A 25,426-nucleotide genomic window follows, 5' to 3' on the forward strand; every position below is an offset into this window, starting at 1 on the left:
TTTTTCTTCCCTGACAGAATCTTCAAGTTAGGCTGCTTCAACGCTTGCTAATGTTTCTCCAATTCTTTCAACTTCTTGTTGCTGTCTTCTTAGGCTGCAGCTGTAGCTTTCTCAAGAGTTAATTCTAAGGTTGAAAGAGTATGAATGTTCGTTATTCGTTTGTTAAGAAATACTTGTTATTCGTTTAATATTCGGTTAATCAGACAATTACACATTTAATCTTGAAAAGCTTCTAAAAACTGAAAGCTGTCATTTTAAAAATTGTAATTCATCATCTTTTAAAGACAAATGCATGCATGTAAAAGACTTTTCATAATAAGTTGTAGTAGTAATCAAAGTGATTTTGTCCCTTTTGAGCACCTAGTTATATAGAAAATTCTTAAAGAATAATTCGTTAATTTGAAGAATATTCGAATTCTTAAAATTTGACATTTGTTTCCCCCCTAATTAATTCATAGTCCAGCTGTAGCTTCATTGACAAATTTTTGCCAAGTAGGCCCACCATATTTTTATCTCTGACTATTCCCTTCTGTGAATTCCCACACTGACATTGTTTGATAAGATAAGTTATAAAGAGTCTACACTCTTGCTTTACTGCTGTAGTCTACTATTTAACTTGGTGCACTTGAAAATGACATGCTCTTTCAAGTGCAACAGCTAATTTGTACCTGATTAGCATCTAACCCCAGTAATTACCCCATAAAGTAAGTTATATATTACATAAGTTGCTGACCTGGAGACTGTCTCAGCCATCTTGATACATGGTTTAAACGTGCTGCATAGAAAATGAATGTCTACATGTAAATCATTAGTGTACCTTACCAACTACAGTGACAGTAGCACTGTGGCTGACAACAGAAAGTCGACTATCACTGATCTTATTTTGATATTTGATCTCAGAATTGTACCTAGATATGTCTGCTGCCTCAACACTCAAATTGTCGCCATCAGTTTGACAATAGTACACTCCAGCATCAGTATAACGAGCACTAGAAATAGTCAATGTACTAGTAACACTATGTTGTGTTATAGTTGTAGTTGAGATGATGATTCTATTATCAGTGTTAGTGATAAGGTCATTGTTCAAGTACCACAATATGGATGGAATAGGAGATCCTTTAGCAGTACAGTTAATTGTAAAACTGTTAAAGATTGATACTTCCTGATCAACAGGGTTAGTAGTAATCACTGGAGCAACTGTTAACAAAATCACATAATATATTCTATAATACTTGGATATGTTTTAACAAGATACACAAGTATTGCAGAGAAAGCAAGACATGGCTTAAGTGATGTTAAATTTTTTTTGCATACGTTGGTTTTAGTAAACAAAAATACATTATCATAGTTTGGAATCACAGTTTTCTTTATCATACAGTATGGTAGTACTGTATAGTAGGGATCATGGAGGTTTAGATTTTATTGTCCAAAATATCACCTAAAAACCAGCCTCCATAAAAACCAGCCTCCAGCCTTCATAATAGCTTAGCTATATGGGATAGGTATAGCCAAGCCCATAAATGCCTTCTAAGGAACTCCAAACCCTTTCAACAAGCTTCTGTGGAATTTTAACAATTTCTTATTTGACTGAATTTTACCTGATGACTGACTGACCAATGCCCTCAGTTAAGCTCAACTGAACTATGGATATGCTACGGACTTGATTTCTTCACTGTTCAACAACACTACGATATTATTACTGAGTACCCTTTCTTCAAAATTGATATTACTGTATTCCGTTGCCAACTTTCCAGTGATTTTGACAGGCCTGTATGAATAAGGCCTTTATTTCAGACTGGACGTTTACTTTGGATAGGTCCAGGGCTGGAGTTTAATTCACCAATATTATAAACTTTATACAATATGTTGTCACTATGCAGTGAAGGCCTACGACAATAGGCAAACAGTTGCATGCATGCATGTGTTCATCTGTCTCACGTTATTACTCATAATACCTTCATCCTTCAGATGGCTCTGAACTTAATTTTGATAAGTTTATAGCAGCAGTAAAGAAAAGAGTTAGCCGGCAACAAAAGACCCCTCACTACCAAATTTGTAGAGCCCCCCATCTACTGCTTCTAAACTGCAATAACATATATATACAATCCTACTCACTATAGAACATGGAATTTGATTATCAAGCTGCTGCGGCAACCACAAAGCTATTATATAACTTTAAAGTGCAAAAATCGGTCTGGGAAAACCACACATAACGTTTTAGAACTTATCAGTGAAGTACTAACACAATAAACACTGCTAACCTGCTGACAGTTGAAGCGATTATTTCCCAAGTTTGGTTTTCAGGCATTTGCACGTGTGCATGAGGCCACTGATAAGAGGCATACAAAAGTACCACTGTAACCGTCTTCTTGCTGTTTCTCTTCGTTAGTAGTGCCAATATCAATTTGAAAAAATCATCTACAACGTTTATTAATGACCATCAAACAGCGTTCTTTCCCACAATTGTGCATGAGGGACTGGTTATCCCTGTTCCTGTTCACTTAAGGGTACAGGATAAGTGCAGGGGTTACTAATTTAAAAATGTTCATCAGAAGCTGATGAGTGCTTAAAATTCGTTTATAATCAATTCCGCCTTATGGTGGTTGTGGCGGTGAGTGGGTTATGATTTTGAGACCGGACGTTCACTTTACGTGTGTGTTGGCTTGTAATTGAGACAAGTATTTATTTGAATGTGGCTTTTATATGAGCCATGAAAAGTCTATGAAAGGTACATAAAAACATAAAAAAAGCAAAAGCCAAGAAAAAGCCATCAAAAGTCTATGAAACTACTTATGGTCTAGGGATAACTGGCAAGGTACATACATAACTTGTATGGCTGTGCAGAGATAATATTTCCTTGTTGAATAAACAGAGTTCACTGGGGAATTTCCAGAACATAACGTCTGGTCTCAAAAGCTGCTTGTTGCTGCTGTTTGTTCATTCAAACTTAGTAACATTGAAATGCTAATAGTAAACACTATCAACCATGTTAGTAGTTATGTACAAGCAGGTATGTTTCATTTCAATAGTTACAGACTTATCCATACAATAAACATACAATGATTGCTGTTACAACACATACACATGCACCGACCCACACACAAACCTTATCAAATGACACACACACATGCACACACACGACAGTGGGTACATATGACACAACAAAATCTGATGACATCAGATGACATCACTATCTAAAAATAATGTATCAGTTAGTGGAGAGCACAAAAGAAATAATATATCTACAATTCCTTTGTGTGGAGGAAAAGTACACCTCATTCCATACTGTTGTATACTGTTGGTTAGTCAGCAAAGCATATTTTCCCTTCTAATCACATAGTGATTTAATTTGCCATACATTAGTCTCAATGGTAGGAGTGCAATTAATCCCAAATCGCATGGCCTTGTTTCTGTAATTGCACAGTAAAGTAGCCAATAAAATAGCGGAATAACAGAAGCCTTTTAAGTGCAACAAGAAAGTGATATAATGAATAGCCAATCAAAGAAACTGACAATAGAAGCCTTTCAAGTGCAACATATGTAGACATTTTGAGTAGCCAATCAGAATGGCTGACACGTGAAGCCTTTTAAGTGCAACAACAAATGATGTAATACAAAGAAGGATGATGCAATCACCTGGTAGAAGTTAATGGCCACATAGAACTGGATAGATGTGTACTACAAACCATGAAGGGTGGTCACTATGTGATTAGTAGGCAATCACACGCATTTTCGTGCAATTATGGAATAATTGTACTCGTAACAGCCAAAATTGCACTCGGCTTCGCCTCGTGCAATTTTGACTGTTACTCGTACAATTATTCCCTAATTGCACTCAAATGTGTGTGATTACCTATACAAATTAATGCAAGTTATTAGGCACACAAACAGTACATTTGTGTACTATCAACAAGTACACCCTGTATTATCTACTACATTATTATTAATCATTAACAGAACTTACTAAGAACAGGAAAAGTGTAATTAAACACTCGTACATCTTTGTCATAACTACAAGTGTAATATCCTCCATCTTCCACTGTTAGGGTATGCCTGAGGTCTAAATTATTACCACTAGATAAATCGGAATAATGTGATTTATTATAAAGAACTCTGTGCCAATGACATTCATGACAAGGAGATGGATTACTCATAAACATGGAACAGTAAATGTTCAGTCTCTCTCCACTATGATCCATTACTAAGTGTGTTATTACTTCATCATCAATTGTGACACGTGGACTTGCTAAACAATAAAACATACACATTAAATGACACTGTACATACACAACGTAATATATGGTACTACATTCCCTAATTTATATACCCTGGAACAAAACTATTTATCACTTGCTAAAGCTACTACTCCCAAAACAGCACATGTTTTCCATACAAGGCATTTTACATAGTGACGAAAAGAGGAATCCTATATTTGGAAGTTTTGTAAATTGTATCATACAGTATGCATAATTATTAGGGATCATAGAGATTTGGGTTTTCCTAGCCAAAAAATTCACCAGCTTCACAACTCTATCCTGGCACCTTAACAGTATTGGTTAGGTATAACCAAGCCCAAAAGTGCCTTCAGTACGATCCTAAAGGCTTCCAATAAATTGTTACAAAATTAAAAAAAAAATTATACAATGGAATTTTCTACTGACTAACTGCCTGCCTGATGCCTTCAGGCAAGCATAACGCGATAACGGCTAAGGCTACGGGCTTGATTTTTCACTGTTCGACGTTGCTTTGTCCCAAGATGTGCCTTTTGGCAAACCGCAGTATGTACAATGCACGCATCATGGACTTACCTTTGTCCTTATTTGTGTCCCATTTCTTTTTGCTTACAGCCAAAGGTGTCTATTCGCAGTAGCGCGATGCATGGCTTCCCTACAGTACGTTTGTAAACGGGAATCGTCTGTATTTTCCATGGTGACTAGACTGATTGCAGAGATGATTCTAACACTGTTCATTGTTTGTAATGCTGTGTAACAGGCTGAACATAGCTGAAAGTGAAGCGTAATATAGCCGCTGCACTTACGAGGTAGTAATTGATAGTTGGGGGCACGCGAATCGTCGTATTTTTGTGGTGAGTGGATTGTTACAGAGGGACCTCTTTTACTGTTTTCGTTTGAAGCACTGTGTAACAGGCTGAACATAGCTGAAACCGAAGTGTAATGGCCACTGTACTTTCGAAGCAGTTTATGATAGCTGGGACGCACGTTCAGACGAAACCATTAATCTGGCGCCATCCTTTCTTTTGATGCCGTATGCGTGGGTTCACCAGTTATAATAATGTTACAAAAAAAAGTAAACAAACAAGTTAAAGGAAAAAGTAGAAATTTTAAGTTTGATTAGGAATCATAGAAAAAAAAGTAGGGAAACAAGGGAGGTTGCCTACACCTCCAGATATACTAGTGAACATTTAATCCCTAATTCAGTCTTGGTCTTGGGTATAGACTGGATTAGGGATTAAATGTTCACTAGTACATCTGGAGGTGTAGGCAACCTCCCTTGTGTCCCTACTTTTTTTTTCTGTGATCCCTAATCAAACTTAAAATTTCTAATTTTTCCTTTAACTTGTGAAATATATTATATTATGTATTGGCATTTAATGAATAAACTTATAGCTTATAGATATATGTAGTACAAGAATTTTGTAGTAAATGGTAGCAAACATTGCAAGGATGAGCCAGAATAGTTTTCAGGTTCCTGGGAATTCTCAAGCAGTCTGACCTTATCTCAGGCAGTCTAACCACACAAGCTAACAGCATTTTATAAGTCATATTTTATATACAAGTGTGTATTGTTTTAAAAATTAGCATCTCAAAATAAGTATCTTCCTATACTATGTAACTTTATTAGGTCTCTTTCTCTTTCTCTCTCTCTCTCTCTATATATATATGTATATAAATATACATACATACATATACCACTTTCATACCTCACTTCAAAGGGAAGAGAAGGTGTATAAGTGGTCATGTAACACTTTCACACCTCAGATTAAAGGAATTCTTTATGCTACAAATGTGATGTGGCCCACTTGGCAGTGCAACATCCAGATGTCACACTGCAAAGTGTGCTGATAACTCGTTACTGCATTCCACAAACTGTACAACTTTAATCATACACTATGATAGTAGTGTATAATAGGGACCACAAAGGAGTAGGCGAGGCCCACGGGATAAGATCACCCAAAAACCAGCCTCAATTTTCCCTGACGATGATGAGGCAGTATTGGTTAGGTAAAACTAAGCCCAGACAAGTTTTCAGATCAACCCGAAATGCTTTCAACAAGTTGCTACGGAATTTAAAAAAATATTTATTTAATGGAATTTTCTACTGACTGACTGAGTAACTGACTGATGCCTTCAGACAAGCGTAACTCGATAACGGCTAAGGCTACGGGCTTGATTTTTTCACTGTTCGACATCGCTTCAGCCCAACAGGTGCCTTTTGGCATACCGCAGTACGCACAATGCATTCTTCATGGACTTACCAGTGTCCTCCTTTGTGTCCCATTCATCTTTGCTGATAGCAAAATGTGTCAATTTGGCATTAGCACATGATGTCTTCCCTTCGTAATGGAAACAAGAACGGAAATCACCCGTATTTTTCATAATGACTATTTTGATAGCAGAGGTGCTTTTCAAACAGTTCTTGATTCGTACTGCTGTGTAATGGGTTGAACATAGCCAACAATGTAGTGTAATGGATACTTCACTATTCAAATGATAATTGATATAACTGGGGCACTCATGGCACCATTTCTTTCGGTATGTGTGAATTGCAGAGGTGCTTTTCAAACAGTTCTTGATTCAAAATGCTGCGTAACGGGTTGAACAAAGCTGACAACGAAGCGTAATGGATACCTCACTATTCAGATGATAATTGGGGCGTGTGGTGCCATTTTAGATGCGGAACGCATGGATTCACCACTTATAATAATTATTTATAAAAAAAGTTAACAAACAAGTACACAGAAAAATTTGGAATTTTCAACTAGAGTAGGGACCATAGCACATTGATAAAAAATACTGAAACAAGCTGGAGTAGTGCACGATATTAAATCACAGTAAAACAATAAGAAGTGTTATGTCGCTACTATGCTCAAGATACCATAATGGAAATGCATGGTAGGGATATAACAGAGCACAGTAGGGATATAATGCTTCTTATTGTTTTACTGTGATTTAATATCGTGCACTACTCCAGCTTGTTTCAGTACTTTTTATCGATGTTCTATGGTCCCTCCTCTAGTTGAAAATTCCAAATTTTTCTGTGTACTTGTGCTTCTTACTATTGAATACTGTAGTAAAATGTATATGAAACCTATGTGAGCAAGATGCACTTTACATTGTGGGCTTCAATGATCTCCTGTGGCTTACAATTGAGCCTCCTGTAAGGTTTTCAAAATGTATAAGAAACCTTATCACCAACAGACAGTTTTGATTGTGGGATTCAGTTGGTCTCAATTGATAGCTACATAGTAAGTACTAGTGTTATAGTAAGAGCTAATATGAAACTTTGATAAAGTAACCATAATGATATATACCACTTTAGCGTGGGCATTCAAAGGCACCACTTGGTGTTTAACTCGCATATTGCCCAGGCAATATCAAGATATTTCCTTGATATTGCCCGGGCAATATCATGGGAAAGTGGTTTGCCAATGACTTTGGTACCCAGCCAGTTCAAATAATCGATGCGCTTTGACTTGTTATATTGAACAGCATAGAGCTTTGTATTGCGGGACTCATGTTTGTAGTGGTTGTTAAGCTTAGTACATTTGCTAAGATAGACTAGTTGGTTGTTACTAAAGGATAATGAAGGTACAAAATAATTGTTTGGGCAATTGTGGATGTGTATTTCTACCCACCACGTATCAGCCTTTGAACAGACCACGGAACAGCAAAGCTACTACTGCTACATTGAAATAGGTTAGTAGCTTACAGTCCTAAGTACTTAACTTAATATAATAACTTACTTACTGTCCCAATAGCGAAGTTAGCTTGCTTAACTTAGTACAAAAATGAGAACAATATTAACTCCATCCCACAATCGCAAGTTTTCTAACATTGTGTGTTGAAGCATAGTAACGTATCGTTTTAACATATGGACAACGTTTTGATGGCTATTAGCCCACACTATTAAAACCACGATCGATCTTCAGATGCTACTGTATAAAACAAATGGGATGAGTTCTCATTAGTTCTTTCACCTATTAGGTGAGTGCGCCCCAAGTGATATATATCACTTATACCACGGCTGCTTGGGATTTTGCTGACATATACACTCACAGCCCTCGCAGCCATGGTATAACTATTACATATTCAACCACCACAAAGGATCCTGGGCTAATACCAGACTACATTAAAGGCACCCTCAACCACATCAAAGGCATTTAACATAAAATGTGAATTTAGCAGCTTAAAACTACTTAAAAGTAACTTGAAAGGTTTAAAACTACTTTAAAAAGTACCTTTTAATTCAAAGACTTAAAAAGCTACTTTGAAGTGAAACATATTAGTTGCAACACTGTAAGTTGTGCATTACCTGATATATACGCACTCGCCCTTGGGCGTGCATTGTGCATACATATCAGGCAATGCACTCCTTCCAGTGTTACAACCATTGCTAATAGCACTGCTATCAGTGCTCAGGAATGTATTAACGAGAAATGGAGGTAGTATATACAAGTTATATCCCTATTTTCATTAATGCATTCCAAACATTCTCAGAAATCATTCGATTTCTTTGTATGATCTACTCTGCTTTAATATAGTGACACTTCACAGGATTGATAGTGGGTTTTAGTTTTTGTAAAGTGAGCCAAAGCATAGATCATAGACTTGGAGAAGAAGATAGTTCGCTGTTTTACTGATTGACGAAGGTCACAGGTTAGTTTATATTGAACATGTTGCATTCAATAGTGATGTGGTGATGTGGTGATGTCCAGACACTGGGCTAGTCTGGTGCCGCCCGCCCCTTCGCAAAAAGTAAGGGTCTGGTGAAATACAAATGCTAAATCATTTCTACCGCCCAGATTCGGTGGTAGCCAATTAATGCGTGCCAATGATGTTCACACAGAAATCGTCTTGGCAACACAATGCTTTTGTTCAAATTGAAGTGTAATCATCTGACGTAACCAGCATTACGTGTGCTGTCTAATAGAATTCCTTTTGAAATGATTTGGTATTTGTATTTCACCAGAGCTTTACATTTTGCAAAGGGGCAGGCGGCGCCAGACTAACACTGGGCGTAGCGCTTAATTGATTTGGCCATTAGTGTTAATAGTATTCACTACTTCATGGCTAGTAAAAATAAGTATTTTAGTGCACTTGAATCGTCTTTATATTGCTGTTTTGACACCTGGAGCGATGTCACACACACACTGGGGATGGTGTAAAACATTGATTGTGGACTATGGACTGGATCATGGACTGGTATAATAGATCCCATTTCACCCATTTACATACCCTAGACCAGACCCTATTTTTGGGGGCACTTATAAGTGACTAGAATTGGGTCGGTGGCACCAATCAACAACAGTCATTTTCAGCCACAACAGCGATGATTTGAAAGATACCCACTTGAGACTTGCCATACTAACAGTTAATTTTGCTATACATTGTAATTGAACTTATATACTTGTAGATTGAGCTGATCAGTTTTAAAAAATACACTCAAGAGCATACAAAACCACAAAAGGGATAATTTTTATTAAATTTAAAATCATTACTCACACACCATTTGATAGTATGCAGTTGGTTTCATGTCCACATCCAGTAGCTACTGTGTATTACTACAGTGTATAATGCACAGCAACCAGGTGCATGCCCACAGCCAGCCTTCATGCATCTGGTTTACTCATGCCAGACAAATTCGGTCATTTTGTACCAAGAATGGCTATGTGGTACTTATGGGCTCCAAGCTAGCTAATGCAACATTCAGGTCATTTCCAGTTCACAGAATTAGCTGTTGCATTTTGCTGCATTGAAATATAGCAGAAAGATGAAACTTGTGCCAAATCCTACTGTATGGTGCAGCTAAGAGCTATGTAGCCAAGTTAGGAACTGGACTGAGTGACATTAGTGACATAATTGCTAGGCCACTATAGTGCTGTAAACATATTCACTGCTTTAGTTTATTCATGGCTAGTATACTAAGTACTGTTCAGCTCATATTTGGGCTTCCTGTGTTTAATTGCGTACTCACAATTGAAGCGATCTGCGTGCTCATGACGATACACTTATGTTGGGCCTCTCAGTAGTGCCTTGTTGTTGCTCTTACAACGTTATCCACAATCGAAATCCGCATGGTCCCATATAAATACACTCACAAAGCATTCCTGCAGTTTCCATGCACACTTGCAGGTGCGTCACCCAAGTAGAATATATTAGTTGTAACATGGGTACTTGTGATTTGCCTGAAATATAATGCACTTGTGCCCATGTTATAACTACTATATATATATATATGTATATACAAGTGAAAGAAAAAATTAGGAATTTTCCATATGAGTAGGGACTGCAGCAATAAAAAGCACTGAAACAAGCTGTTGAGACAAAACACAATTAAATGATTGCATTTTAATTCCTAATTTAACCATACATCATAGCAGGCTAAAGTAGGGATTAAAATGCAATCATTCAGTTGTGTTTTGTCTCAGCGGCTTGTTTCAGTGCTTTTTATTGCTGCAGTCCCTACTCATATGGAAAATTCCTAATTTTTTCTTGCACTTGTTTGTGTACTTTTTTTTGTAAATTTTGTTGAATAACCATATTTAGTAATTCACCCCCTTCTGCAATTCTTGAAATACACAGCTAAACGTTCCTAAGGATGCGGATTTTTAACAAACCGCTTTAAGCAACACATTACCCACATAAGTATCTTTTCAACTGTTTTATAGTGTGTCTACAGTATTATTTCCACTAATTCTCTCAACAAAGCCTCAGGGCTGCTCTTACTTTTAGTTCGCTTAAGTATGGGTCACGCCCACTTTATAGACGACGAGATATGTGAGCCTATGAGGCCTACTACGGTATTTTTCAGCTGTAGTACCCCTGAAAAGTGCTCTGGGAAAGCTACCCATAGAGTCTGTAGAAAGGCGCTATATACAACCGGTTTTTAAACTCAGAAAAGAAACCACCTTGGAGCCAAAGCAAACACTGTAATTCTTGTGCGTGTAGTGGCGATGTTGAACAGGCAGCAGCATATCCCAAGGTGTATCCCAACATTAAAATCATGTGCTTGCTACAATTATGCTACACATTTATTCCAATATGTTGGGGAACTGTGGTGTGAGTGCTTTGATGGAAGCCGTACCCATGAGAGATGGCCACGGTAAAGAAGGATCAAAGGTAAAACAGTAAGACAGTAGCGCACACATCGTAGGTATTTAATATTGTGAAAGGTTTTTCCTCCACAATATTCGAAGCGTTTCTGCCAAAGAAGCAAGGCTGTAGCTGTAGCCAGTTTTCCGCTATGCTTGACTGAACGCATCAGTGAGGCAGTGAGGTGGTAGAAAATAGGGCTAAAACGAATATACCGAATATTCGAATTCGTATTCGATTCGACTTCGTTCGAAGGAATTATTGAATTCGAAACATCGAATTACAGTAAAGATGGCGGACACTAGTAATGAGGAATCTTTGTCAGTCTCTAACATCAGACACTGGACTAGAGATGTACCAATAATCGGATTGGTGATCGCGAGGGTGATCAGATCGCGATCGGTTGCTGATTTGCCTTCCATATTCAGTAATAATGGGCACAAACGCTCTATGAATCTATTAGTTTGCATGGCCAGCTATCAAAAGCCTTTTTGCTCGCTACAAACAAACAGAAAGCCTCTCTACACTATTCTATAAAACGCTAAGTTTCGAGAAGCCGTACGACTGCGTGTGTGAGTACTGCTATTAGTGTTAAAGTATTCTTACCCAGAACAGTAGCTGTTAGCTGCACTTTAAGAATAAAAAACTGCACTACAGGACAACTAAAGTGATCACCTGTGTATTACAGCCATCTTGGTAACTAATCAAAATACGGAGTAATCCGGACAAGGGAGCATGTATCATAGTAAAATATTTGTGGTGCCTAATTGTCTGGGTTGTGTAATAGAGGCCACACCACCATAAGCAATATAGTAAAGTTACATCACTTCTCTTTACTCAATGCTACATATACATCATGTAGTAGCTACACCTGTAGTTCTATTTGATTTACGAATATACAATAATTTAATCGGTATATAATCAGTATCAGCTCTTTTAGGTACAAATTAATCAGATATCAATACAGCTGAAAAATCTTTATCGGTACACCTCTAGTAGCTACATCATCAGACACTTTTACTTCATTTCAAAAGCTGCCTATATACTGTATCAAATTTTAATGATGTTTTACAATTGAATACAAATAATAAGAAATAACACATATACACTGTATAAGAGTATTACACTATATATAGAATATTCTATTATTCGTTCTTGACTAAAAATATTCGTTCTCTTTCATTTAGAATATTCGTTTTAGCCCTAGTAGAAAATTCGCTAAAATAATATATTTTTAAAAAATTTCGTAGCACCTCGTCGGAAACGTTTCGGGTCATTCTGAATACATATTTGGGCTTGTTTATACCTGGCCAATACTGTGAAATGGCCGTGAAGGATTTCTGAAGATAATTTTGGGTAGATTTTCCTTCGTGGACCACACCCACACCTTCATCGTCCCTACTATACAGTACTATTGTACTATATGATATGTATATGCATATATACTAGGGTCCAAATGAACTTGGATTGTCAGGGTTCGAACATTCATCAACTAAAGTTCATTAATCTTTCGAACATTTAAATGGAGCTGGTTCCTGTTTACAAATTATAAATCACAGCATGTTAAATGTTAAATGCATGTCTCAAAAGTTTGTAACACACATACAGTTGTACTGACTCAACAGTTTTACTGAGAAAACTTGAAATTGAATACCACAAGTAAAAATGCTTGTGGTTACTAGGTTTTAAATACATTTTACTACTGTTATACAGTTGAGACAAGTGACTAGCACCACATAGAAACCTTAAAACCTTATAGAGGCATGGCCTGTGACCACCACTAAACCATCAACACTTAACTTAATTCGTTTAGGCCCTAGTATATATTAGAAAACAACACATGAATTTTTGTTCAAGTGAGGTCATGTGATATAAAAACTGCTAACTGCTTTAGTACCATAACACCATAGGTAAAACACCACAATTTAGATTCCATGCCACACAGGCATAAGATATACCAGAAATTTATGTACAATACCCAAAAGTACTGCAGCACCTAAGGGTAGAGTGCACTATACTGTATGTGACTGGATCTGTGAAAACCTGGCATAATGATGTAAGCTTAAATTTTCAGTATAAGCCATTGATTACAATGGGTAAAAATATTTGCATAATTTAAAAATTTTGTAAATTTTTTTAATGCTTTGTTCTTTGTAAAGAAAGGGTCTAATAATAAAAACCTGGACATCATCGTATTCACCTACTCAAGGTGAGTTCAAAATCTTTGCTTCATTGCAGTAGACGGTGTTTGTTTACGTCATATTGAAGCAATCGTACATGATCAATCTTTATTCACTGATTTTCTCTCTATATGTAGTGCAGAAAGGTAATAGAAGAAAAACTTACCCAATTATGGACTCCCTTATTTATGGCAAACACAATGGTGCAATTTGAAACTCTGTACTTCATGATGTTCATAAGTCACAGCCATTTTTGTAACAGTCTGTAATTTATTTTTTTAATACTTGGTTGTACAAAATGATCTTTCTGTTGTTGCTATTTTGTAGGACTGTAACTCCAAAAGTCATTAGCATATAAGGCTGAAATTTGGCCAGAGCATACATTTGGCTAAATAGATTATAATTATTTAACAATAAAAAAAAGAAAAATGTACCATTATGTTGGGTTTTTGTATATCCGGTCACATATTTCAGTCACATGTAATCATGCTATAACTATTATATACCACACCCCAGAAGATGGAATTGTCAGAGATAACAGTATGAAAGGAAACAGTACTTGTTAGCGAATTTGTTAGGATCATATGCATTTAGTGGGTTTGGAGTTTGGGAGCTTTTATCAATGACTTTCCCAACTGCTTGTAATTGCTGAGTTATTCACGAAGGAGGCAAGAGTTTATTAACAATCTACTCAACAGCCCAGGTAAATGATAGTTGATCAATTTAAATAGAGACTTGTTCAGCGTTGAGTGAGGAATGTGTGCATATATGGCAAGCATAGCCACAAATTGTGGTATAACAGTTATACATTATATACCACAGTGTGTTGTGTATATCAGTTTTGATCTTCATCACAGGTATGGTTAATATAGCAATCAGTATTCTTTCTTTGGCATCCCTAAAGGCACTTTCAAATGCAACTGATGATCCTTGCATGGTGAAAGAATTGATTTGAGTGATTTATCCTGAAACATTGTCTGGAAGCAACAGAGAGTAAGTCGGTCAGTCAGCATAAATCTGTAGTTTTGTAGATGATAAAATTTAGTGGCAGCTCACTTAATGTAATAAAAAAAATTATCAGGTATTTATCTAGGCTGATTTTAAACAGTGTGCTTAGTTTGATAGGTTGGTTTCTAGGTAGCATCTTAGGTGGGCAATTACAAAGATGTGTATCGCAAACACACTAGGTAGTAATTGGATGATAATATTCATGGTCACTCCCCTGGACAGCAAATATGTACCAAATTCTATTGCAGCTCAAACAGTTATGTTAAGCACAACAAACAAGTACACCTCAAACCACAAGATTTAACCACATCCACTACTCAAAGAGCAAGCCTTTATTTCATTATTCTTAGCCAGCTATTTTTTTCCATTGGAATAGTTATATGGAGATAGTTTAGTAATAGTTAGACACCCGCAATAGCTCGAAGACGCCTATTGTTAGTGTCTAAGTGTTTTAGACAGTGGCGTAGAAGCAGTGAATTAGTATAGAGAGCTCCCATTGTAAACAGAGGGCATTTCAGCTGAAGGTTTGTAGTTCAATAACACCGAGTGTACCTGAGTGTAATTTCTTAATCTGCTTGCAATCGCTTGGTGTTTACTGATGTGCAAAATACTAGTTGTCCACAAAAGGCTAATTGCATTTTGTGGATGAAGAAACCTGGTATCAGGTGTCTTGCTGGTAAGACACCTGATACCAGGTTTCTTTGCAAATAAGAGACCTCCACACATCAAACAAAACGTTGTATACCATTGTCTAATATAATTAATACACCAATCACTCTGTAAAAGTGGATACAGTGGAATCTCTATTAAACGGACACTTTGTGACCAAGTAATTTGATGAAATTTTACTGTTATAAGGAGGTTGTTCTTTCTCAGAGGTAATAATATTGTTTTGGTGGTAAAAGTCTATAGGGACCGCAGAAACCATCTTTTATAAAGAGGTTAAATGTACAGTGTCCTTTACAAGGAGGGTCCTTTAAGAGAGGTTCCACAGTATTGTGGCAAATAATGAATGTCACCAGAAATTCTTAGTGTTAGTCACTAAAATGTGCAGTGATGTTCACTATTTGCCACAGCATTCACTGCTTCTCTTACAGTGCAACTCTTCTGGGGGTACAGTGGGGGACTTGTTACCTAATTTGATCTTTAAAAAAGCTCCACTTGTACATTCAAAATTTTAAGCACTTGTTTGACCTTAAAGGTCATAGCTACAGGTTATGCACTTCCTGTAAGCTGTTACACTGTGGGGAGTTCACCACTTGTCTTGTTCCTGCAGATAGGGAATTTGATTTTTACAAAGTCAAATACCCACCTTTCTAGGACAGAGGGTAGTTGGAGCCTGATAAGTGTACAAATTGTCCACTATAGTAATGCTCACCTATTAAGCTAATGTTAACAGCGACAGATGGACTGATCTCATTGTCATGGTGACATACATATTTACTCGGCACATCAATCGAGAATTCTCTTATGTTCAGAATAGCAACACTGTAGGCAATATTGACATCCCCTTTGGTCAGGCTATCATATGCTGTGACTGCACCTTCCTGTGGTATTATGCTTTCATTATTAAACTTCCATGTAGCATTAGCCAGCCTATCAGCACAGGAACACCTCAATATAACGTTCTTAGTTCCCACTATGATCTTGTGTTCAGTCCGATTAGGCGTCAGTAGGAGTGTGGAACAAACTTCAGGTTGCCGCCCCTCTGTACAACATATCGCTGCAATTTTGAAACGCATAAAACATCTGACACAAATGCGCCATCAAACTTACTGATAAAGAGCACGATGCTGGCAAGTAAGTACAGCTTTACCTGTCCATCCCACACAGTCATTATATCGAGTCGTTCGACGCTGCGCCTATCATCGAACTACGTACATATACTATGCAATTATGGGTCGGACCACACTAATTAATGCAAATAGGAGTAGCCGGACGCTTTAACTATGGTTAATCCGAGTTGATAAGTAAAAAGCTGAGGAAAGAAAAGTCTGGCTAAGCGAGCCTACACCACTACTGTCCACTAGTTGGACTGGCTTTCCTATGTAGCTGCAAGCATCAGTGATTATGTTTGGCTGGCAAGGTTGTGCAGCTGGTTTGCGGCAGTCCTACGCAGTATTGCAGCTTTGTGTGGTTGTGCCAGGTAAATAATGGCTTGGAAAGCTGCCGATATTCTAGTACGATAGAAATGGATCGCCCGCCCGCATGCAAATATGCCAGGGTGCATGACTGAACTGACAGAAAATTGATTTGGAGTGGCCTTATTGTGCAAGGTGAAAAGACTGTGTTACTTTAAAAGGGTAACGGCGCAGTATACCGAAGCTTCTTGACGAAGTTGCAGGGATTGCCCTCTCAATGTCTGTACAGTGTCCAGAATGGACTAACAATATTTTCACTTTAATTTCCTTGCCACGCCCATTTTTGGCATTTGCTATTTATGGTCGTGTGAGTATCAATATTGTTCATGTCTTTTACATCAATGATATGATGCCGGTTTTTTAGCTACCATTTTATTAGGCAAATGCTGCAAATCTCCAGCTCGCACATACCAGCATTTTATGTGCTAGCTATCAAGAGTTCCATGCAAGCCGAAATTTTACCGCACAACCCATACTAGTGCTTTTTTTAGGTAAGCCATATAAATATAACGTAAACAACACCTGGTATGTTAACCAGTAGCTATCCATAAATGGCATGATGATGAAATCGGTCAGTTGTCACGTGGTTACAAACTCCATGGATTATCACAAGTGTAGGGCTTCAAAAACATTTGAAAGCTATCTACTGGAGGACTTATGCGTGTAGTACCCCACTAAAGCCTGGGAATAGTCCCTTAAAACTTGTCCCATTTGACTGTTCACAGGTTAGCTATGTACCTCCATGCTGTGTCCAAAAGTACACTAGAGATTTGGCCATCCTCACAGGCAGAAATTTGATTTTGAAAATTCAAACCCCCCTCCTTGCGCAGAGGTTGGGGATTAAGCAACAACCCAATGTAGGTAGCCTCACATTCACCATTGGTAGACAACAGCACATGTATGCATAATGTGTGAAGCTCACATATGAGTCACAATTGATAGTTATCCCACAAAGAAAACCTACAAGTGTGACACAACCAAAATACAGGAAGCATCAAAGGACTGATTAACAAGTACAGAGCCAACATACAACAACAGGTGTGGGTGATTGTACTCTCCCTGTGTGGGAGAGTATTATGACTTGTCTATATAGTACATAGTTTCCCAGGTTGTGTGGCTCTTCAGGCACTTTCCTAGACTGCAAGCTGTCTGTGGATCAAGTCACTGCCTGGCCTGGGATTTTTTTCTGCATTCAGCATAGTTTTCAGTTACAGGTTTCTGACTCCCTGCTTCACAGGCTTACTGTTAGCCTCCTTGCAGGTCCCTAGAGGGATAGTTGTCTAATAAATAAACAGTTCATTATTTCTTTTACTCTTGAAGTAATGCTTTGGGTAAGAAGGCCATGTATGTTCTGTAGTAATTTTACCAACTCTCCAGCAAACAAAAAGTCTATTAAGGCTGTGTCATGGGTGTTGATTTTTGTGATTGGGTGAAACCAGATTCTATTGTTAGTAAAGATGTATTGATTCAACTTTTCTGAACTTTACCGATACTTATCCGATCTAGGAAATTTATTACCGATCTACCGATATTGTGCTGATCTGACATCAGTTATCTATTATGATAACTGATCTTGTACAGGTAGTTCTTACAGCATTTTATAATCTCAGACTAAGCTGATTGGTCAATTGTTAGCTAGCTGAATGTTGACCACAGTATTGTAACTGGAGTCAATACCAATGGTGGTGTGGCCTCAATTACACCACCCAGACAATCAGCAGTGACATCACCCACAAATATGTTATTGCAAGGCTCCTACCAAGACTTGCCTGGAATGGTTTGTAGGCTGTTCAATGTACAGGGTTTGCAGAGTTCTTGCACTTTGGGTTTTGGGCGCATGTGCACTTGAATTGAGAAAACAGTCTATTGTTCAAGTATTGCTTACTTTTCTAACATTTTAAGTAATCACACAACTGTTTTGGATAATAGTGGCTATCCAGGATGTCGGAATATACAAAATAGGCATGCTTTCAGACTGTTTATGTAGCCATTGTGACGAATATACGCATGTGCTAAAATATTCCGAGTGCAAGAACTCTGCAAAACCCTGTAGCAGAGATTTTAATAATTAAGTGAATTTGATATGGTGTAGCACTATTCATTGTTTTCTGCCAAGGACCTCTGGTAAGTTCAAGGGTAAGTTTCAATAATAAAACAACGAACACAAAAATAATTACTGTGTTCAAATCTGGAGACAAAACTTCTGTTGCCAACTGTTGACCAATTTCACCCCTTTGCATGTGTCATCTCTAAAGTGCTAGAAAGATTAGTTTATGACAAAGTGATAGATACAATAGCTCCCTCCATTACTCAGCATCAATTTGGTTTTCAAAGTAACGCTTCAACTCAACAACAACTTCTCATCTGCTTTCATCAGCTAATCACTTTGAGGGAAGAAATAGACACCATCTACATTGACTTCAGGAAAGCCTTTGATAGTATGCCACACAACGAATTATTGGTTACATTATGGAACATAGGAATCACAGGCACTCTATGGAAGATAAACTATTTAAGTAACAGATCCCAGTGTGTCTCTATTTTTTTTATTATTAATTAGCAAAGCCCACCAGGGGCAACACGCTAATGTGCATTACAAATCACAAATTACTTATCTATAATGTTCTTAAAAGTGTCAAGGTTAATTGTGTCAATGTTATCAACTTAATTTTCAAGTTATTCCAATCAATAATTGTTTTTGGCAGAAAAGAATACTTGTATAAATCAATTCTGGATTGCAGCTGTGCAAATTTTAGGAGATTATTGGCACGAGTATATGATACAGGGGTTGGCTGAGGTTAACAACAATTTGGCAGCACCAATAAGTTTCTCACAATCTTGAATAATAAGATAAGTCTAGCATTCCTTCTCCTACTTTTTAAACTTGGCCATTGAAGCAGTGTTTATTCTAGGATTTCTCCTTTGGGGGGAATCAGGAATTCAGGGGGTGACCAGGTGAAAGTCTGTTATATAGTTGTCCAAGTTCACAACTATATAAAGCAGTTGAAATAGTTGCCAATCTGGTTAGGAATTTAAGGCTCATGAGTGTTGATTTTTGTGAATTCAGTTATAGAGCTTGATGTATGAGTGCACGATAGTGACGACATAATGATGTAGATGTCTTCCAAGAAATAATTTAAAACTTAGGGTGTTTGAAATTAAATACTAGGGCATTCTCATGGTTATGGCAAAACAAGACTTTAATATCGGGCTTTCTGATATTATATCTGGGGGTAGTTGGGATGGCTGTGCATGCCATTCCGAAAGTAGGGATTTTATAAAACTATATGCACTTTTTGAGATGGCATTTAATGACAATGTTGAGAGTTAAGCATGCTTTTATTCAATACTTGAGCTCTCAGATATTGAATGGCCATCACTATAATATATACTGAGAGCACTTTAAGGTTTGTGTTTGCAATTTTTAACCTGGGAAAATTTTACATATTAACCACTCTCAGATTGAATCTCAGAGCATTTTTGATAAGTTTAGTATGTCATTGCTAAACCTAAGTATAGTGTAGTAGTCACTCACAATTTTAGGGGGTGAGTCTGAGATTTTAGGGGGGAAAGTCCCCCCCAACAACCCTAGAATAAACACTGCATTGAAGGTAATTAAGCATATCTGTAATACTGTGTTGTTGACTGGATCTCTGTTGAAAACAGCCTGTCAGATTGCCTACCTGTAATCTCTGGTGTTCCCCAGGGAAGCATTCTGGGTCCTAACTTTTTCTGATCTATATAAATGATCTTCCATCTACCACAGTGGCGGATACAGGGGGGTTGCAATAGTTTCAGTTGAAACCCCCTCTGAAAATAGTGCGCGCCCCAAATTTATTGACGACTCGTCGTGTGGGATAAAATCACCACGAGTTATACATAGTGCGTTATAGTAGGACTTTCTACTGGCGAAACTTTATATTTTCGCCTTTGAAATTACATGCATTTATGGCATTCAACAATAGGTCTGTGACCCTTTTTTTTTGGTCTTCGACTTCAGTAGCTACAGCTAGGCTGGAATTGAATGGAGTCTGAAACCCCCTCTGAAATTTTCTAGATCCGCCACTATACCATCTTATCTCAACCAGCATTGTAAGTTGGCCAGGTCATCCGCATTATGTGGGTCATTTGGGTCACATTTTGTCCGGGTCAAGTGGGTCTTAGGCCAGCATTTATTAATCTAATCAAAAACAGCCAAGCTGTGAAAAGGTGCGGCCCCCAAAAAGGCCATGGTGAAAAAAGATGTGAAATCCAAGGTGGCGGCCAAGAAATTAGTGTTGTTTTAGTACAGCAAATTCATTTTAGTTTAGTTCTAGTTCTTGTACCCATAGTCTACTACAGATTTAGTTAGTTTTAGTTCTAGTACCCCAATTCCACCACAGTTTTAGTTAGTATTAGTTCTGGTACCCCATATTTCTGTAATTTTAGTTAGTATTTAGTTTCATTTTAGTTTTAGTGTTAGATATCTTCACCTATACTAACCTTGGTAGCACCCCCTAGACCTCCATAAACTTTAGATTTGGTGTTTTGATAGATTTTTCAATTTTATTTCCCATTTTATATCAATGAGGAAAATTGTACCAAGAATCCAATTCTTCAATTAATACACGGAATTTGCTGTTATCTACTAAATTCAGTGGTACATTGTTAGCACCTATAAAGATTGCAAGATGAAATGTATAATAGCCTTATGTTTCAGTTATTAGGGTTGTACAATTTAGATCCTAAACTACGTATTGGCAAGGAGGACTGTTTCAGTTATTAGGGTTGTACAATTTAGATCCTCCACAGTCAGTGGACTCCACAGTCACTAAGTCCACTGACTGTGGAGTCCTGGTGTAAACACCAATGGAAGCCGTGCGCCACGAATACACTGAATTGCCGAGCGCAACAACGAAAAGCTCAGGCAACAATGCAGCCAACCCAGAACCACAGAATAATCATCTCCCCACTTTTTGGCCAGAAGAGAAGCAAGTCGCTTATAAAAAACAGTAGCCTCATGGGCTAAACCGCCAGTGGCAGCCAAAACAATTGGAGTGAAAGTGGCATGCTCCACTTCTCGAACCCGCTGACCATAAGCATGATGCTTAATCTTTTCATGCTTCCTAAAGGTGGACGACAGAGAGGAGGAACTATTAGAAGGAGCAAAAGGGTTAAAAACACGGACATCAATGAAACATCTCTCCGAACGACCACCCCAGAAGCCGTTTACAGCAACATCCAAGCGAGCCGAATCCTGAGTATTAGAGGTGGCAAGAGGAAACTCATCAGAATGCTGAACCGGCTGTAACTCTGGCTCAACACACACCTGGGAGCAAACCTCAGTAAGAAGGGTAGCAGCAGTGGCGGATCCAGGATGGGGCATTTGGGGCAAATGCCCCCCCCCCCTTCAAGAAATTGCATACAAGATCGAGATACTCTAATAGAGCAGTCAATTACTCTAATAAAGCAGTCAATTACTCTAATAAAGCAGTCACAATGTTCATGAGGCAGTGTAGCTTACCTATGAAGCTACAAATAGGATTTTAATTTACATAACAGACGTGATATAGTTGGTAAGGATAACTAGCTATTATTGTTGTGACCTTTTTTTTTTTTTTTTTTTTTTTTTTTGGTCTTCAATTGGTTTTCAGCAAGTTTTTTTGGTCTTCAACTGTTTTTCAGAAAGGTGCCCCCCCTCTTTCGAAACTCTGGATCCGCCCCTGAGCAGTAAGGTCCCTAATCTCGTTATGACGCAAGGAAGGTAAACCCCCTTTGGGACAGGACAAAGCATGCTCAACAGAAAAGGAGGTTCCGCAAGCACAAAGGGAAGGAGGACGAAGTGGGGACCAACCATACCTCAAAGCCAAAGCATCCTGGAAAGCAGATCTATGGAGAGTGAAACCATGCTCACTCAAAGGTAAGGTGGTGAGCCAGCTTGAAGCACCTCTAACAGTAGCCAAGTCCATCGCACGCCTCAAGGAAGGCCCAAGCTGTTGGTATAGCTCAGCAAATTGTGTAGAACAGTGTTCAGATTCGGCTTTCCTTAAAAGGGCCTTTCTGGCCTGCTGAGAGGCAACAGCCTCGACAAAACTCAAATCATGATTCAATTTACATTGACTAAGAGGTTCCGTGACATCACGAGATGCAGCCAACTCACTAACACATCTTCTTGTGGGGACAAAAATACCCAGGCCTCCCCACCGAGCAGGAAGGGCAAACAGGAGCCGTGAACTATCACTGGGCGGTGAACAGCCAGTTAAAGTAGGAATAAATACTTGGCGAATCATATCTTCCAGTGGCTGAAAAGCATCACACACACAAGGAACTGTCCGAAAAACAAACAGCCAACGACTGGATAGACCATGGGTGAAGGCACAGTATGCAGCATGGGGCTGACTCTCCGCAAATCTTGATAACCTCTTAACCTCTGCAGACCAGCCCTTAGCCTTCTCAACAACAAAACTATTCACATAACTATCAGACCCAATAGCAGCCCCCCAAATAAAGGCGGCCCTCCATAGATATTCTAATTCCAGAACCACCGAAGACTGAAGCAGCATCCTGCTGCAAATGTCCCTTGATGATAAGCCAAGTTTTGGTCGCGTTAACAAAGTACCCAAACGAAGGGCCAATTTCACACAGACAGTCCCACCACTTACGCAAAACAGTCAACTTCCCACAAGCACAAGCGTCATCAGCATACCAAACCTGCTCCACTCCCGAAGAGAGACACCCCAGAAGTGGAATTGTGGCCAAAGCATAAAAGGGCATGGCCAACGGATCCCCTTGGGTAGTTCCCTCTTCCGACAGTATTACATCACCTGAAATGAATAAACTAGCTGGAGACCGGTAAATATTAATCAAGATTGGAGCAAAGGGTGGGCAGAGCTGTCTAATGTTGTGTAAAGCAACTATCCTGTTCAATGAGTTAAAAGCATTACTTGCATCCACAAGTAAAACAGCATCACAATCCTCATTACCAAAAAGCTCACGTACTGAATGAACAGCAGCCTCCACACCCTCCATTTGACCGGCACACATTTGCAGAGGACCAGCCACAATCTGGATGTCTTCTCTGATAACAGAAAGGACTGCCTTGGCCACAATCCTCCTCACAACTTCACAAACTCCAATAGGCCTCACTCCTGGCCTCTTGTCTAAAGCAATCAACCTATATACAAGCCACAAAAGGGGAAAGAATTTCTGGGGAGATAAATGAAGTACAGATACGTCTAGCAAACAAAGCCAAAGCAGCACACAACTCACTTGAAGCTGAGTGGAAACCAGTGCAGAGACGTCTCCAACAGCGAGCTTCCACACCAGATGGACCAGCCGCACCCGTGGTCCAGAGTGCAGCAGAACGAATGACACAGCCATCTAAAGGGTCAAATATTACAGGATGGATGACAGGTGGATTAGCCCAATCAGGCAGTAAACAGTTTACATGTAAAGGCTGTGCAGAAGGATGCTTAGACTTAAGGACATCTCTAACTGAATAAGTTGTGGAATCAACAACAACATTGTCACACAAATTCAAAACTCCTCCATGTCCCTGTTCATCCAATAGCTGGAGGGCAGCCTTGGTCTTTCCTTCAAACATCAACTTGGCAAATAGACGAGAGGAGTGATCACTTGACTGACGCCCCCATCCAGATTTCAAACGGGCCTGAATAGTTTTGCCCTCGTGTAAGAGACCAAGAAGGTCGCCATTCCTCCAGAGTGCCATCCTCCCACCCAGAATTCTTCCATTGTCCACAGGTTTAGAACAAGGAGAAGTACGTTGTAACAAGATTGAGCAGGCCACGAACACAGCCTTGAGGGCAATAGACTCCAAGGCAGAGCCCTGCCCCACAGCACGAAACAATCTTGCCAACTCACAAACAAAGGCCTTACCAGCTGAACCACGGGGTACTTCAAACACATTTCTTCGCCAATGAACCACCTCTCTATAGACAACATTCAGATCTTCACAAAAACTGCTAGAATCTTTAGTTCCCCAAATAAAATCACACTTTGCCACTGGTGGAAACTCAGGAAGTTCAGGACAAGACGGTGACACCTGAGACAGAGAATCCCGAACTTCAGGAGGACGAGGAGAATCCTGTGGGGTAGGATGTATAGGGGATTGTGTCCTCACCGGAGAAGGGGGGGGCGTCATCAGGAATAATGAAGCGACAGCAACGTTTTCCAAATGAATCCAGGTAGTTTTTGTATTATTGCTTTACAGTGACCAGCACTGAAGGTCTGCAGCAACATGTGCTGCAGCCTTAGGATTACCTAACCTAATTTCAAGGACTTAGACTTAATGACTTATAGCTGAAAAGGTGTAACAGAAAAGGGGCCAAAGTAAGGAAAAAAATCCCTCCAACCCCAGGAATCGAACTGCAGGTCACCCAATGTCTTGTCGGGGCCACACTCAGTCTCCTCCAGGAGGGATGGATTTTCTTCCTTAATCCTAAAGTATTTATTGTTTTCTAGAAAATGTTTCAAGGGTTTGTCCCTATAACGGATAGTGGTCTTCCAATTCTTAGCCGCGGCTTTTCCTGCTTCACGCTGAAACTGACATGGCGTAATGGTCTTAGAGTCCAACAAAATACAAAGGCTGGAACCACTGGATAAGTCACCGGTTAACAACTTAGCCTGCAAAGTCCCGCAGACGACATCCAGGGTCCCTGTGGCAGTAGCATTTTCTGACGCCATTACTCGGGGCACGTGAGTCCTAATAGAAAGACAACGGAACTCTCAGGCAAGAAAGAGTCAGAAGTGTCAGAGCACGATGGTT

General features: G+C 38.9%; 1 protein-coding gene across 1 annotated transcript in view; it reads right to left on the minus strand.

Annotated features, from left to right (window-relative positions):
• The window catches only part of LOC136255726 (receptor-type tyrosine-protein phosphatase delta-like), a 75,439-nt gene extending 59,015 nt beyond the window's left edge, over positions 1-16,424 (minus strand). Inside the window, exons 1-5 of the mRNA XM_066048561.1 lie at positions 16,298-16,424; positions 15,900-16,244; positions 3,965-4,246; positions 823-1,197; positions 734-775 (exon numbers count right to left, since the gene is read on the minus strand). Coding sequence (XP_065904633.1) covers positions 734-775; positions 823-1,197; positions 3,965-4,246; positions 15,900-16,244; positions 16,298-16,358 — 1,105 coding nt within the window. The 5' untranslated portion in view covers positions 16,359-16,424. The remainder of the gene's footprint in view (positions 1-733; positions 776-822; positions 1,198-3,964; positions 4,247-15,899; positions 16,245-16,297) is intronic.
• Between the last annotated feature and the right edge of the window lie 9,002 nt (positions 16,425-25,426).

This window comes from Dysidea avara, chromosome 5 (genome assembly GCF_963678975.1).
Source record: "Dysidea avara chromosome 5, odDysAvar1.4, whole genome shotgun sequence".
Classification (NCBI taxonomy): Eukaryota; Metazoa; Porifera; class Demospongiae; order Dictyoceratida; family Dysideidae; genus Dysidea; species Dysidea avara.